This window comes from Dipteris shenzhenensis, chromosome 8 (genome assembly GCF_047967505.1).
Source record: "Dipteris shenzhenensis isolate YYH24624 ecotype China chromosome 8, Dip_SZ_1.0, whole genome shotgun sequence".
In the NCBI taxonomy this organism is placed as follows: Eukaryota; Viridiplantae; Streptophyta; class Polypodiopsida; order Gleicheniales; family Dipteridaceae; genus Dipteris; species Dipteris shenzhenensis.
This window is the reverse complement of record NC_141603.1, coordinates 32,383,141-32,398,172: the sequence shown is the minus strand read 5'-3', so window position 1 is coordinate 32,398,172 and position 15,032 is coordinate 32,383,141. Positions and strand designations below refer to the sequence as shown.

At 42.4% G+C, this 15,032-nt stretch overlaps 1 protein-coding gene across 1 annotated transcript; it reads left to right on the top strand.

The window, feature by feature from the left end:
• The first annotated feature begins 10,413 nt into the window (after positions 1 to 10,413).
• Positions 10,414 to 14,205, top strand: LOC147899391 (pentatricopeptide repeat-containing protein At5g39350-like). Its single transcript, XM_087378455.1, has one exon. The coding sequence runs from the start codon at positions 10,548 to 10,550 to the stop codon at positions 13,230 to 13,232; it is 2,685 nt and encodes an 894-aa protein (XP_087234581.1). The 5' UTR covers positions 10,414 to 10,547; the 3' UTR covers positions 13,233 to 14,205.
• Positions 14,206 to 15,032: the final 827 nt, after the last annotated feature.

Below are 15,032 nucleotides of genomic sequence, written 5' to 3'. Positions count from 1 at the left end.
ACCACAAATGACTAACTGTACACTAGATTTAGTTGAAAAAATAGAATATATACAAACCCTTTTAGGGTTAGGGTTAGGAGATCTAACCCTTTCCTTTATAGCACTCTATAAGGTTAATGCTATGCACATATGATCACGTGATGGTGCTATGCACACATGATCACATGATGTTGAGCGTGAACTCTCAACATGCCATCTGCCACGACCTCTTTGGCTCCCCCTGCCTCTAAAGTTACCACGTCCTCCTCCATAGGACTCGTTTTCTTGAGTTTGCTGCGTATTCTGATTTCTACCATGGCCTCCAGATCGGCCTCCTCTACCTCTGCCTCTACCTCTTCCAGCATTTGAGTAGAAGATAGTTTCTTTTGAAGTTCCTCCTGAAGAAGATGCACCACCATTTCTCTGCTCTTCAGAAATTAGAAGAGCAAACAACTCAAAATCAGGAAATTTTTCATGGACGGCAATGGATGTCTGAAACTGTGCATAATCCTTTCCTAGACCATTAAAGGTCACAGAAACTAGATCATCATCTTCCACTGGCGACCCAATGGAAGCAAGTGCATCTGCAATTTTCTTCACCTTCATGTGGTAGTCATTGATGCTCATATTTTCTCTCTGCACATTGTGCAACTCCTGCTTGAGCTACATTTTCTTGGCTTGCGTATTTGTGCTATACATTTTTGCCAAAGTTTCCCATGCCTCCTTTGGCGTACTTGCATCTTGAATATGCACAATCATAGAATCTGAAATACTGATAGACAGCCAGTACATAACTTTTCTGGCTCTCTCATGCCATCCTTTAAATGTTTGCATTTCCTATTGATTGGGAATATTAGGAAGAACTGGTTCTTCTTCATTTCTTGTAATGAACTTCCAATAACCTTTTCCCATAAGGAAATTCGTCATTCTAAACTTCCATGCTTGGAAGTTGTTCTTGTCAAGCTTTTCAGTGACAATCTGTGAAAGAGAATCAGATGCCATTATAGAACACTGCAAAATATTCTGTCACTGCAAAAAAAACAGCTTCTGCCTCACACGGGCAAATCTACAAAACTGACGAAAGTGGTATTTGACCACGTAGTCACTTCCTAGTGACGATTTTGCATCAACAGGCAATAAGGATGATTCTGTAACTCCCAGTATCTCTGCACACAGGCATACGATGCAATTTCTACGGCAACTTTTCACTGACTTGCAGAGTAGTGGTCGCATAGCAAAAACAGGGCCTTTTTCTTAGTGCTTATGGAGAACTTGCGCCTCCAAAACGGGCCCTGAAATGGCCTCGCAGCATATATTGCCCTCTTGCCAGACCACGAAGGGCGTCTCAATTTGAGACAATGCACTCTCGCACTTTCCGGCTGTGCTACCTGTAGAGATTTGCTCCCAAACTTGAAAAAGGAAAGTAACACTGGTCCTTTTACCAGGACACCACAAAATTGGTTTGCTTTCTTGAGATCCTTACCACGAACCAGGCTCTGATACCATGTAAAGATAGTGGGAGAGAAGGAAGGAGTCTCACTTGCAGCTTTCTCACATACACAATGGGGGAATACACACAAAGGTGGAGGCTGAAAACAGTTTTCCTCTTCTTAGTTGTGAAAGCCAAAAGAACTCTTGTACAAAGAAATAGAAGAACCCTATATGTGGGTCTCAAACCAAACTCAATTAACTAAGGTGGCAACTAACTGAGCCACGAACTAGAGTACATAAGGATAGCTGTCATCCAGCTATTATTCATGGGCAGTGTACCAACCGCATCTGCAGCTAACAAGTCGGTGACATAAATGCACAACGGTCACCCTGGCATATCACGAGTGGAGCTCGATATCTCAACAGTCCCCCCTACCCCACCTTCATGGGATGGTTATTAACAAGCCTAGGTCCAAAGCATGGCCAAAAACAATATTTGAAAAAGGATCAGGCTCCACATACAACAAGTAGGGGGTTAGGACTCCCTTGGATCCCACAATAGGGCTTGCATTAGGCCTAATCCATTTCCCAATCCATTCCTTACAAGGCCCTTTTGAGACCCCAGTTCTCCCCTAATGTGAGAAAATAAGAGCAATGAAGGAGGTATGTAAAGAACAAACAATCTCAGATGTAACTCCAAGTCATCAGCACCCCAACAATCTAATTCATCAAGTCATTGTCAATAATGGAAGTTTATTGACTTGCATTAGTATCAAAACCTAAACCAAGCTACATGAGACAAATGGTGGAAAAGCACAAGATGTTATGAAGGACAAGAAACTTAGATATCAAGATCTATGTTTTACTAACAAATATCAAAGGAACAACATCTTTCGACAAGGAACCAAGTCAAGCACTGGATTGAAGCCATTGAGGAAGAATATGAAGACAAAATGAAGACTGAGTCATAGAAACTCGTGGAACTACCTCCCAAAAAGTAACACCGTTTTTTGTCAATGGGTTAACAATTTTAAACTTAATACAAATGGCACAATGCAAATATGCAAGGAAAAGTGGGTTGCAAAAGGTTATTCTGAGCAAAAAGGAGTCGATTTTGAGGAAACTTTTCACAACTGTACAAAATGAACGTATCAAACTGTTATTATTAGTCACATGCACTTTGGATTTGTATGTTTATCAATGGATGTCACGTTAGGTTTTCTCAATGGAAATTTATAGATTGAAGTTTACATGCAAAAACCACTAGTTTCTAAAGTAAAAAGAAAAGAATGTACCATATGGATATTGAAAAAAGCATGGACATGCTCTAAGACCCTGGTACAACAAGATTTCTTTATACTTCAACTCACTAGGATTTATTAGAAGTAAATATGATCATGGGCTCAAAGTGGAAATATGACAATCATTTCCTTAGCTAGATTATATGATTATTGCAAGCAACAACATGCATATGATGGAAATTCAACAAGATTGCTTCAGACTTCAACTCAAAATAATTTATTAGAAGTAAAGACGACCATGGACTATGCACTCTAACTCAAAATAATTTATTATGGGCTATACACTCAAAATCAAAATGGAACTATGACAATCATTGCCTTATATGACTATTGCAAGCAACACCATACAAATGATGGATCAAGGCAAGGAAAACTTAAGTTGACATGAGAGGTTTGTGAAAATTTAATTACATTTTGGGCATTGAAATCAATAGGAATGAAGATTGGATCTTTCTCAATTAGAGGAGATACATTGATGGAATTCTAAAAAAGTTTGATAAGATAGAATTCAAGCCTATCAGCTCTCCAATTAAAAGTAGTCAAAGTACCTTTAAGATGAGGATGAGAAGTTCCAAAATGATAAATTGTATTAGCAAGCAACCAACAAAGTAATTTATCTAATGATAGAAAATAGGCCATTATCAATTAACTAATAGTGTTGGTCAATCAACCTATGGCAAACCCATGTGAGCATCATTGTAAACTGGTATATATGAGGTGTATCCTCTTTTCATAATCGATGGCCTCTTGGGTAAATTGGGATAGGCATGCTATTTCACTTCATTAGACTTGGCTTCAAGATACTGGCAGAAACATTTGAATCCAAGGGTCAATAAAATGATCATATTTAGAATCTTCCATGGTTACCAAATCTAAGTAATGCCACATGGTCTCATATCACTTTCATTAAAAAATGATATGATGGTAGCAAGCTAATCTGATACACCAAGGATTTATATTTAAATGATGTGCTAAGATGCACTAAATCATGGGATGATCATCTCAAAATGTTGAAAGGGATACGAACAAGATTCTCCAAATACAATTTGAAGCTAAAAATGAAAAATTGTAGATGGGGCCAAACGAAATTCAAATTTATGGGCCTCTATTCTATGCTTTGGAAGAAGGCATCGAAATTGCTCCTAACAAAGCCAAAGTAGTCTAACAAAGCTTGGCACTAGCAAAGTAGTCTATGAAGCTTGGCACTAGCAAAGTGTTAAGCCAGGCAATCTCCAATTCTAGAGGACAGGATAAACAGGTACAAACACCACTGGTGACTCTCCGAGCCCTGTCCCCGGATTGGAGGCAAAATCCACAACCAAAGCTCTGTCAAAAAGCCCCAGTTCAGAGGTCAAACAAAATAAAAAATTAAATAAAATTAAAAAAAAAAAGTTTTTTGCTGGTTGACCAGATCTGGCCGACCAGATTGACCTGGTCGGTCAAATCTGACCAGGTCGGTCAGTTCTGGGGTCAACCTATTGGTTGACCGACTAAGCCCCTTCCTATTTAAAGGGGGGGGCTATGTATTCTTCAATCTCTTCTCTTCCAGCTCCAGAGGTACCTGCACACCCTGAGCCACTTCTGCCTCTTGGCTGCCTCCTCTGCTGCCTCAACTTCTGCCTCCTGGCTGCCTCCTCTCCTGCCTCAATTTCTACCTCCTGGCTGCCTCCTCTGCTGCCTCAATTTCTACCTCTTGGCTGCCTCCTCTGCTGCCTCAATTTCTGCCTCCTGGCTGCCTCCTTTTCTGCTTCAGTTCTGCCCTCCTTTCTGCATCAGATCTGTCCCAACTTCTGCTCCAGATCTGCCCTCAACTTCTGCTCCAGATCTGCCTTCCTTTCAGCTTCAGATCTGTCCCAACTTCTGCTCTAGATCTGCCCTCAACTTCTGCTCCAGATCTTCTCCAACTTCTGCTCCAGATTTACCTCCAACTTCCGCTCCAGATTATGTTCTTTCTATTCCAAATCTGCAGCAACCCTTGCATCAGTTTGCTGTCTCAGATTTGGTTCGGTTCCAACTTGTGGAGCTAGTGTAGAAGTCCACTACAGTTGTCAGGATTGATGTTTGCTTCCTCCAGAGCTTCTCTCATATCTTCACTTGTACTGAGTTCCGTTTGTGATATATATTTCTTGTTCAGCCATTAATAGTCTTCAGTATTGTTTTATTTGTCTCCAAGTATTTCTTTATATTGTACCACAGAGGCCATATATCTCCGACATTTTTTGGCAGAGCTACACTTTCCTTGTACTGAACCCATGATCCTCTACGTCGATAACAAAAGTGCCATCGCTCTCGCAGGCAATCCCATTTTTTCCAATCGCACCAAACATGTCGGTGTTCACTTTCATTTTACTCGCGAGCAACTAGAATTAGGTACTATTCGGTTGATCTATGTTCCAGTTGCCGATAATCATGCTGATATTCTTACCAAGCCGGTTAATCGCCCTACTCTTGAGCATCTCTGCCCATGGTTGGGGATTGGTTTACCTCCTTCTTCTTAGCAGTTTTTTCTTTTTGTGTACTTAAGGAAGTGAACAAATCCCCTGAGGGCACTCCTTCAAGTATTTCTTTTTTGTACCATCATCTGGGCATTTAGTGAAGATGAAAACCTACTTTGTAGGCATCTCCATCTAAATGAAAACCCTTTATTCAAAAAAAAAAAAAGAAAGAAAGAAAGAAAGGCTAATGAAGAAGATAGATCACTCATGGAACACCTCTTTGCTTCTCCTGTCTACATTGGACATTGAGAGGGGGTGTTAAGCCAGGCAATCTCCAATTCTAGAGGACAGGATAAACAGGTACAAACACCACTGGTGACTCTCCGAGCCCTGTCAAAGAAGCCCCGGATCGGAGGCAAAATCCACAACCAAAGCTCTATCAAAAAGCCCCGGTTCGGAGGTCAAACAAAATAAAAAATTAAATAAAATAAAAAAAAAACAGTTTTTTGCTGGCTAACCAAATCTGGCCGACCAGATTGACCTGGTCGGTCAAATCTGACCAGGTCGGTCAGTTCTGGGGTCAACCTGTTGGTTGACCAACTAAGCCCCTTCCTATTTAAAGGGGGGGCTAGGTATTCTTCAATCTCTTCTCTTCCAGCTCCAGAGGTACCTGCACACCCTGAGCCACTTCTGCCTCCTGGCTGCCTCAACTTCTGCCTCCTAGCTGCCTCCTCTGCTGCCTCAATTTTTGCCTCCTGGCTGCCTCCTTTTCTGCTTCAGTTCTGCCCTCCTTTCTGCATCAAATCTGTCCCAACTTCTGCTCCAGATCTGCCCTCAACTTCTGCTCCAGATCTGCCTTCCTTTCAGCTTCAGATCTGTCCCAACTTCTGCTCTAGATCTGCCCTCAACTTCTGCTCCAGATCTTCTCCAACTTCTGCTCCAGATCTACCTCCAACTTCTGCTCCTGATTATGTTCTTTCTATTCCAAATCTGCAGCAACCCTTGCATCAGTTTGCTGTCTCAGATTTGGTTCGGTTCCAACTTGTGGAGCTAGTGCAGAAGTCCACTATAGTTGTCAGGATTGATGTTTGCTTCCTCCAGAGCTTCTCTCATATCTTCACTTGTACTGAGTTCCGTTTGTGATATATATTTCTTCTTCAGCCATTAATAGTCTTCAGTATTGTTTTATTTGTCTCCAAGTATTTTCTTTATACAAGCAAGCTAATTTGATACACCAAGGATTTATATTTAAATGATGTGCTAAGATGCACTAAATCATGGGATGATCATCTCAAAATGTTGAAAGGGATACGAATAAGATTCTCCAAATACAATTTGAAGCTAAAAATGAAAAATTGTAGATGGGGCCAAACGAAATTCAAATTTATGGGCCTCTATTCTATGCTTTGGAAGAAGGCATCGAAATTGCTCCTAACAAAGCCAAAGTAGTCTAACAAAGCTTGGCACTAGCAAAATAGTCTATGAAGCTTGGCACTAGCAAAGTAGTCTAACAAAGCTTGACACTAGCAAATATGAAAGCCCTTATGACAACATGCTATTCCAAATTTGTGAAAAAATATGATGATGTCCTTACTACTTTAAGAAAAATCTTTCATCCAACTCAAAGAAACTCTAGCATAAACAATTGTATTACACTAGCCATACATTTTAGTAGCAAGTAGATGCACCAAACACTAGGAGGAGTACTCCTTCAATCATGCACGACAATGCAAATGCTTAGTCCAATTTGTTTGTATTAAAACATTCCCACCAATTATCCTATGTCAAATATAACCACGATTGAAAATTGCATACACATTCAAGTTTTAACAAACTTTTGCACATGATCATAGTATTATTGGCCAAAATGAGACATCATGTGTCTCATTTAGACTATACAAGCTATCAAACATTCAAAACTGCTCCACAAATAAGAAATGAGTACTAAAATCTATAATCATGAGTGCACCCTTTCAATTAGTACCTTATGACATGTAGATGCATTGCTCGTATCTATCACTGGCTATGGATACATCATTGTATTCACAAAATATTTGACTGTATACTGTGAAGGTACCCTTTCAATTAGTACCTTATGATATGTAGATGCATTGCTTGTATCTATCAATGGATATGGATACGTCATTGTATTCACAAAATATTTGATTGCATACTACCATTCTAGACTAATTCAATAAGCATAGTGCAAAATTTCTAATAGAAAAAATACCATGTAAACACACCTATGCAAAATGCATATTATCTACTATTGCTGATTAAGGCACAAAATTTACATCTAAGATACTCTTAAGTATATGCCCTACGATAGGCATCAATCAATCATGTAATACATCGTATCACACATAAATTGAAGATTGAACTAGACCATCAAGGCAATGGTCTCAACAGGCCACATTTAGATTGGGATAATCTATTTCTATTAATGGTGGATGGCTACAATACTGGCGAGATTCCACCAATTGTAGCTACAAATGTCGCATCCCCGAATTTGTGTTGGTAGCTACCGCACTAGAAAAAAAGCTATAAAGCTTGGTTTTAAACCAAGCATGCTTCTCGGGGTGTTGAAGCATTGAAATTATCACCAACAATTACCAAAAAGTGAGCAAGGAAAAGTGAGCGAACCAAAAAAAGCGAGCAAGAAAAAGTGAGCGAGCAAAAAAAAACAATAATAGATTGACAAATCCTTATTTTAGCAACTGTCGAAGTTCTTCAAAAGTCCATCAGAGGGTTGGACCTATGTCATTGCTGAGGCATCATTAGTAAAGACTCGCCCTATCTTCGCTCACTTTTACTCATTCAATTTTTTGTAATCCTCCATAATCAAGTTCTCTCTCTCCACCAACATAAGTGAGATCACCAACGAAATATTCCACACAAGTCCAAAGTTTCATAGGACTTCTTGAATGAAATATTCCACATTACATGCATGTGCAAATGCTTGGTTTTTGAAACTCTATTCACTCTTGGAACAAAACCCATGTTTTTCTATTTGCAAAAAAACGCTCCCTAATGAATCACTCTTGCATCCCATCAATCCAACAAAATCTAAAGAGTAAGTACATCCCTTTCTTTAAAATGAATTAAATTCCAAAACAAATCAATCTTTGCTTATAGAAATCAATGGTAGAAGCCAAAATAGACAACATATTGACATGGTCCCTATTAGGTAAACTTTCTCCAAGAAATCGGCTAATTGTTTATTAAATTCATATTTTGATTGTTAATGCGCTCTCTCTTTTGGCCCAAAAGATGAGAATTTTGACGTCCTGTATCTTTTGATTGCATCAAAATGTGAATTTAATGAAAATTTTGCCAGTTTCTTGCACCAGATTTAGAGCAAGGCCACTCGTAATAGGAACCTGTTAGAACTCTATTTATATATTGGGACAAAAAAATCAAATGTTTTCTATGCAAGTTCTTCTGATGAAAATTTATAGAACACTTTTACTAAGGTAGACTTTCAATAACATCTTATGATCATGTTCAATGCTGAAGTTTTTATTGAATGATGCACTTCAACTATATACTACTTGTTGGTAGCCAAAGCATCTCTATGCAAGCTCATCTCATGAGAATAAATAACACTATCACTAATGTAGACTTACAAGCTTATATTATAATCATCATCAAAATTATGGTGACACTATAAAGCTTTATTAACAATCAGTACATACATATAGTGAGGTTATGTTTCTCTCAAGTGATGCACTTCAACTATATAGTATTTGTTATTGATAGCCAAAGTATTTCTATTTAAGCTCATCTCATAGAATATAGAACACTATTACTAATGTGCACTTGCAAATATTATGTTATAATCATGTTCAATGTTAAGGAACTAGAGCTGCACGGAATGCATTTGGGTTGTGGGCTGGACGTTTGCGAGCAATCTTGTCTGTCCATGATCCGTGGGCGGTGCCCATGGTGCACTAGTGTGTAAACACCCTGGCGTTCTGAAATTTTCGGTTAGCATGAAAAGAGTGATACATAGAAAGTACTAGCCTCTGTCAGTCATTGGCATTTTGATGGAATCATTTGAATGCTTGTCGAATTTGAAAACAACAAACAACAATTGTATATGTCTGACGATATTCCCATGTCATGGAAGAAGTAACCAGCGACAAGTACAAAATCAATGCTCAAAGAGAATGATGAAATCCCTGTGACATTCCATTCCCCTAACATAAAGTGGTACAAGTCGGTTGAGATTTGATCTTAGCCATTCGATGATCGCACTTTCGTAGAGGAATTTCACTTCCCTCTTGCTATCCCGCCCACCATTAAGCTAAGTTGTACTCAAGTAACTAAAAACCTCACCCATGGTTAATCCCCTAACCCCTCCCTCTTGTTGGAAGGGACTGCAGTCCGACTTTCCTGGAAGGAAAGTCCTCAGGATTTGGCTAGCAGCCTCTAGCCGGTACTTTCCTACCTCTTCTAACCCCTTCCCCAATAAGTGAACGTCTGGGGTCGGCTGAGATGTAATCTCAGCCGTCCTGCAATCTCAGCTTCTAATCCACACACTTTCTTAGACAGAAACCTATCCCAATTTCTGATAGCACCAACGGTCCAACGCTACAAGACAGTGGCAGCTGTAGGCAAGTCCAGATCCAACACTCAAATAATAGGCGTTGCACACGATCTCAAAATAGGCACTGAAGGTCGAACGAAACGACAACCAAGATCTGATGATGTTGCATGTATGAGGGATGACATTGCACAATTGCACGTGGGCCATTTGATGCACTATCCAAGGCGTACATGTGGCATATACGTGGCGCCTCTTCGAAGCCATGCGCGTGGGGGAATGAATTGATGTTGGCCATTCCAATTTGGCGCAATGGCGACTCGCCGTTTGTCGGATTCTAAGCAAGTTCTTGAGCGAAATATCCTCCGAGCCTATTCCTCTATACGTAAAGGTCCATGTTCGACGGAGGATGAATCTCCGCCGTCCGTTTTGGACTCTTTCAAAGACGAATTTCCTATCCCTAGCTACACCTACTAAAACTCTTAACCTTACCTAAAAACACTTAACCAACCACGTTTAAAAATAAATAAACATAACACCCACTTAACTACACCACTAACTACCATACCGTTGTACGCCACGTGTAAGTCATTGGAACCCTCCCGTCGACCCTCCACGCCGGGGAATAAACCGGCGTAGGCGATTCCGGGCTGGAAAGAGCTTTCCATCCAGGAAAGTGTTCCTCCGAACCATTCCAATGTCCAAGTTGCCACTACGCAGAGGGCTTATCTTGGAAGAGGAGGAGCTCTACACAGACAGGTGGCTCAACTTCCCTTGCCGGAATGGCGATGGTACTGGGCAGTTTGGCGTGCCCAGCGCCATGAAGCCTTTCAAGGTTCAAGCACTTTGTCAGAAATGGGATTCTCTTTGTATGAGAGATGTTCGAGAAGGTCGACGAGGTTATTGCATCCTAAAGAAGACTCATCTGTAAGCCACTCGGGCCACGACCCATGTAAGAAGATGCTCGATCGCTTGGACCAACCTGCGATTCACGTGGATTCTGCTTTGTACACTTCTCTATTACAATGGTGTGGGAATGTGAAGGCCTTGTCGGAAGGCAAGCGCGTCCATGACCACATTATTGGCAGTGGGCTCGAGCGAAACGTATTTCTACGAGCCCTGCTCATACAGATGTACAATAAATGTGGCGCGCTTGGAACCGCACTCACATTATTTGAAGACACCGAACATCGAAATGTATTCATGTGGAATGTCATGATAAGGGCACATGTACGGCAAGGGCAGGGTCAAATTGCCCTCCGTTATTTAGAGCAAATGTATTGCGAAGGAGTGCTGCCAGATAGTATCACATTTGTTTGCACACTCTCTGCATGTTGTTGCGAGTATACGTTAATTGAAGGCAAGCGTCTGCATGCCCGCATTGTAAGTAGTGGGCTTGCATCAGACCCTATTGTGGGCAATGCCCTACTTACCATGTATGGCAACTGCAGAAGCCTGGAGGATGTACGGATCATGTTTGATCAAATGCTTAAGCCGAATATAATCTCCTGGACTGCCATGATTGCTGCATTTGTACAGCATGGTCGGTGCGAGTATGCCTTGCAACTCTTTGATCAGATGCAAGGGAGAGGAGTACTTCCAGACAAGGTCACTTTACTCAGCATCCTCTCTGCGTGTGCCAGCCAGGCAGCCCTTGCTCATGGTAGGTGGATACATGTCCTTCTTGTAGAAAGTGGCTTCGTGTTAGATGTGGTTATAGGAACTGCCCTTGTCAACATGTATCGCAAGTGTGGTAGCCTCAAGGATGCTCAAAGGATGTTTAACAGAATGCCTGAGCGAAATGTGGTTTCATGGAACTCCCTGATTGCAGTATACGTACAGTCTGACCTGAACAATGAAGCCCTCGGACTATTGGATAAAATGCAGCAAGAAGGAGTGCTTCCAGACAACGTGACCTATATAAATAGCCTTTCTGCATGTGCCAGCATAGCAGCCGTGGCTGAAGGCAAGAAGATGCACATTCGCTCATCAACTGGGGGATGTGAGCAGGATATCGTTCTAGGAACGGCTATTTTGAGTATGTATGGCAAGTGTGCCAGGTTGGTGGAGGCGCATGATGTATTTGATAGTATGCCTGATCGGAACCTGATCACATGGAATGCCATGATTGGAGCTTATGCTCAGCACGGGAAAGCCAAGGAAGCCTTCCAGCTCTTCCACAAAATGCAACACGGAGGAGTAACCCCAGACAAGGTTACCTTTGTTAGCATTCTCGATGTATGTGCTGGCCAGGCACTCCTGGCTGAAGGTGAGCATACACATGCTTGCATCCTAGACATAGGAGTTGATTTAGATGTTGTTCTGGGGACTGCCCTTATGAACATGTACGGCAAGTCTGGCAGCCTGGATGCTGCTCGATGGCTGTTGGACAAGATGCCTGAGCGAAATGTGGTTTCATGGAACACCATGATGGCAGTATATGCACATTGTGGGAAGGGTTGGGATGCATTGCAACTCTTTGATCGCATGCAGTGGGAAGGGGTATTGCCTGACAAGGTTACCTTTGTGAGCATTCTTGATGCCTGTGTTTGTGAGGCAGCAATAAACGACGGAGTGCGAATGCATATCCGCATCATAGAAAATGGATTTGAACCAGACACAGTTTTGGGGAATGCATTGGTGAACATGTATGGCAAATTTGGCAGCATAGAGGATGCACTTACCAAGTTTGAAAAGATGTCTAAACGTGATGCAGTATCATGGACGGCCATGATCTCGGCATATGTTCTGCATAGGAAAAGCAAGGAGGCACTCAAACTTTTTGACCAAATGCACTTGGAAGGCTTAATTCCTGTGAAAGCAACGTTCGTGAGCGTCCTTGAGGCATGTGCTGACTGCACAGAGTTAGCCAAAGGTGAACAGATTCATGCCTGCATTGTGGACGAAGGATTGGACTCAGATGTCGCTGTGGCAACTGGCCTTGTTAACATGTATGGCAAGTGTGGCAGCCTGCTTGTTGCACGGAAAATCTTTGATAAAGTCCTGAAGAAAGATGTGATCTTATGGACTGCCATGATTGCAGTGCATGCCCAACATGGGCAGGGCAAGGAGGCTGTACAATTGTTTGTTCAAATGCAAGGTGAAGGGATCATTCCGAACAAAGTGACTTTCGTCAGTATTCTTGCTGCATGTAGCCACGTTGGTCTGGTCAATGAAGGCTGCTACTTTTTCAATTCCATGATGCAGGACTATGCCATTTCCCCTGATGTGGATCACTACGACTGCATGATTGACCTACTTGGGAGAGCAGGATTGTTGGATGAGGCAGAGGAATTGATTTTCAGGATGCCTTTTAAACCTACAGCTGTGTCATTTATGGCGTTGCTTGGTGCATGTAGATGCCTGGTTGATGTGGAACGAGGAGAACGTGCTGCCAAGCATTTGTTTGATCTGGATCCAGAAAATTCTGCACCTTATGTGATACTGTCTAACATTTATGCAGCAGTTGGGCGGGAAATCGATGCTGCAAAGGTAATAAACTGGATGAGAGATAAGGGTTTGAAAAATGTCCTGGGGTAAATGAGGGGTAACCTGCACGATCACCTGTCACAGGCATCTACAGCCCATGGCCATACTGCTAGGGCTGAGCAATCAGCAGCAGCCTAGTGGCACCCACACAGGCAGCACCTGGAGCTAACTGGCTGTATCAGCAGCCACGTCAACGCAGCAGGCAGCCACAGCAGACATGTCACTGCTTCAGCACCTGCAGCAGCCAGCAGGAGTGCCATACAGCCATGCCACATCAACAGCCACGTTGCAGTCGGTGCTTGCAGTAGATCCAACACCAGTCTGGACAGGTCAGCAGGCTAGGGGTCTGGTCGGTGAGATCCAGGCCCTAGTCGGTCAGTTTTAATGGCGCTGGTGGCCTATATAGGCGGCCCCCATGGGCCTCATTTCTCATCCATCTTCAGGCTTGAGCTGGAACAGCAGTCCTTAGTCAACAGCACTGGATCAGCAGCAGATGAGGCTGGGCCAGACAACAGCAGATCTGTCCCTCAGCCACGATCTCTACAGGGTTACCTACAGGCCCAGTTCAGTACGGACAGCAGCAGCAAAGTGTCTGCATCAGAGCAACCCTCAGTCTACAGCTCTACAATGAGGGGTATTCCCCTCCATACAGTAACTTCTCCAGTCTTTTGCATAGAAGGTTCTCCTTCCATACAATACTTATTCTTTCAGTTATCTACAGTTGTATTCAGCCCTATTGGGCAGACATTTATTCAGTTCATTTTCCCTCTTCAGAGGCCCCTTATATTCATCCTCAGATTCTCATGCTCGTCTCACAGCTTCCACTTGTGTTAGTGCATTATTCTCTCAGTTCAAGTCAGCGGTTAGTAGGAGAGAGTATGAGTTCGTCTTTCTCCCTGCTACATTGATATGAGAGCTTCAAAAGTTATTTCCTGAGATAGGGAGGTTCAATCAGGGATAACGATTGCTTTATGGTTCAGACAAGATCCGGCAAGGACACCATGGATGCGAGTGACAAGTCCAACCCCAGTGTGAAGGAAGAAGTGCTTTCCATGCCCAATAGCACCTCTGGTGGTCACAGAGGCCCCGATGACAGCTTTCGCCATGGTAGCCATGATGCAGAGCAGTCAGAGAGCCTTTTCTCGCTTGCTTGAGCTCGAGGAGATGCAGGATGATCATGAGTAGACTGCCAAAGAGTGCAAGAGAGCAGCTGATTGCGAGGTTTAAGACACCAAGGAGCTCAAAGAGCGCAGAGCTCAGGATGTGACGGAAGAACGGAATTGACATCTCATTTCTCTACTGAACCCATAGAGAGATGAGGACAGGGAGAGAGTGCCGCAATCCATTGAAGCTTGATTGTCCAAAAAGCTCAGTTTTCTTCGATATGATGGTAAGAACGAACTCTTAGTATTGATTTCTTGGCTTAACCAGCTCGAGAGATTTTTCTCAGTTGTGCCTTCGAAAGGCAACATGAGGGGTATTCTCACATTGATGCACCACACAGGCGAGGTGGTCACCTGGTGGCACAAGTGGCAGAATGATAATTATGGTGTAGACCTTGAGACACCTTATTATGGGTGGATGGAGCTCATTAGATATCATGACAAAGTTTCTATCACCTCAATACTTGGAAAGATTGCAGAGTCGGTTCTTCAAGATACACCGGTGGGACATCGGCATGGTGAATCATTACGCCAACAGGTTTACATAGGTTGATTACTCACATGCACATTAGATAGAGCACATCGAGGCCTAAAGGATGGATTCAGTTTGCATAAATTATGAGTTTGCAATAGGAGGATTGTTAGAGTGCATACGAGCTTGCCTAGAACTTTTAGCTCAAGCACAAGG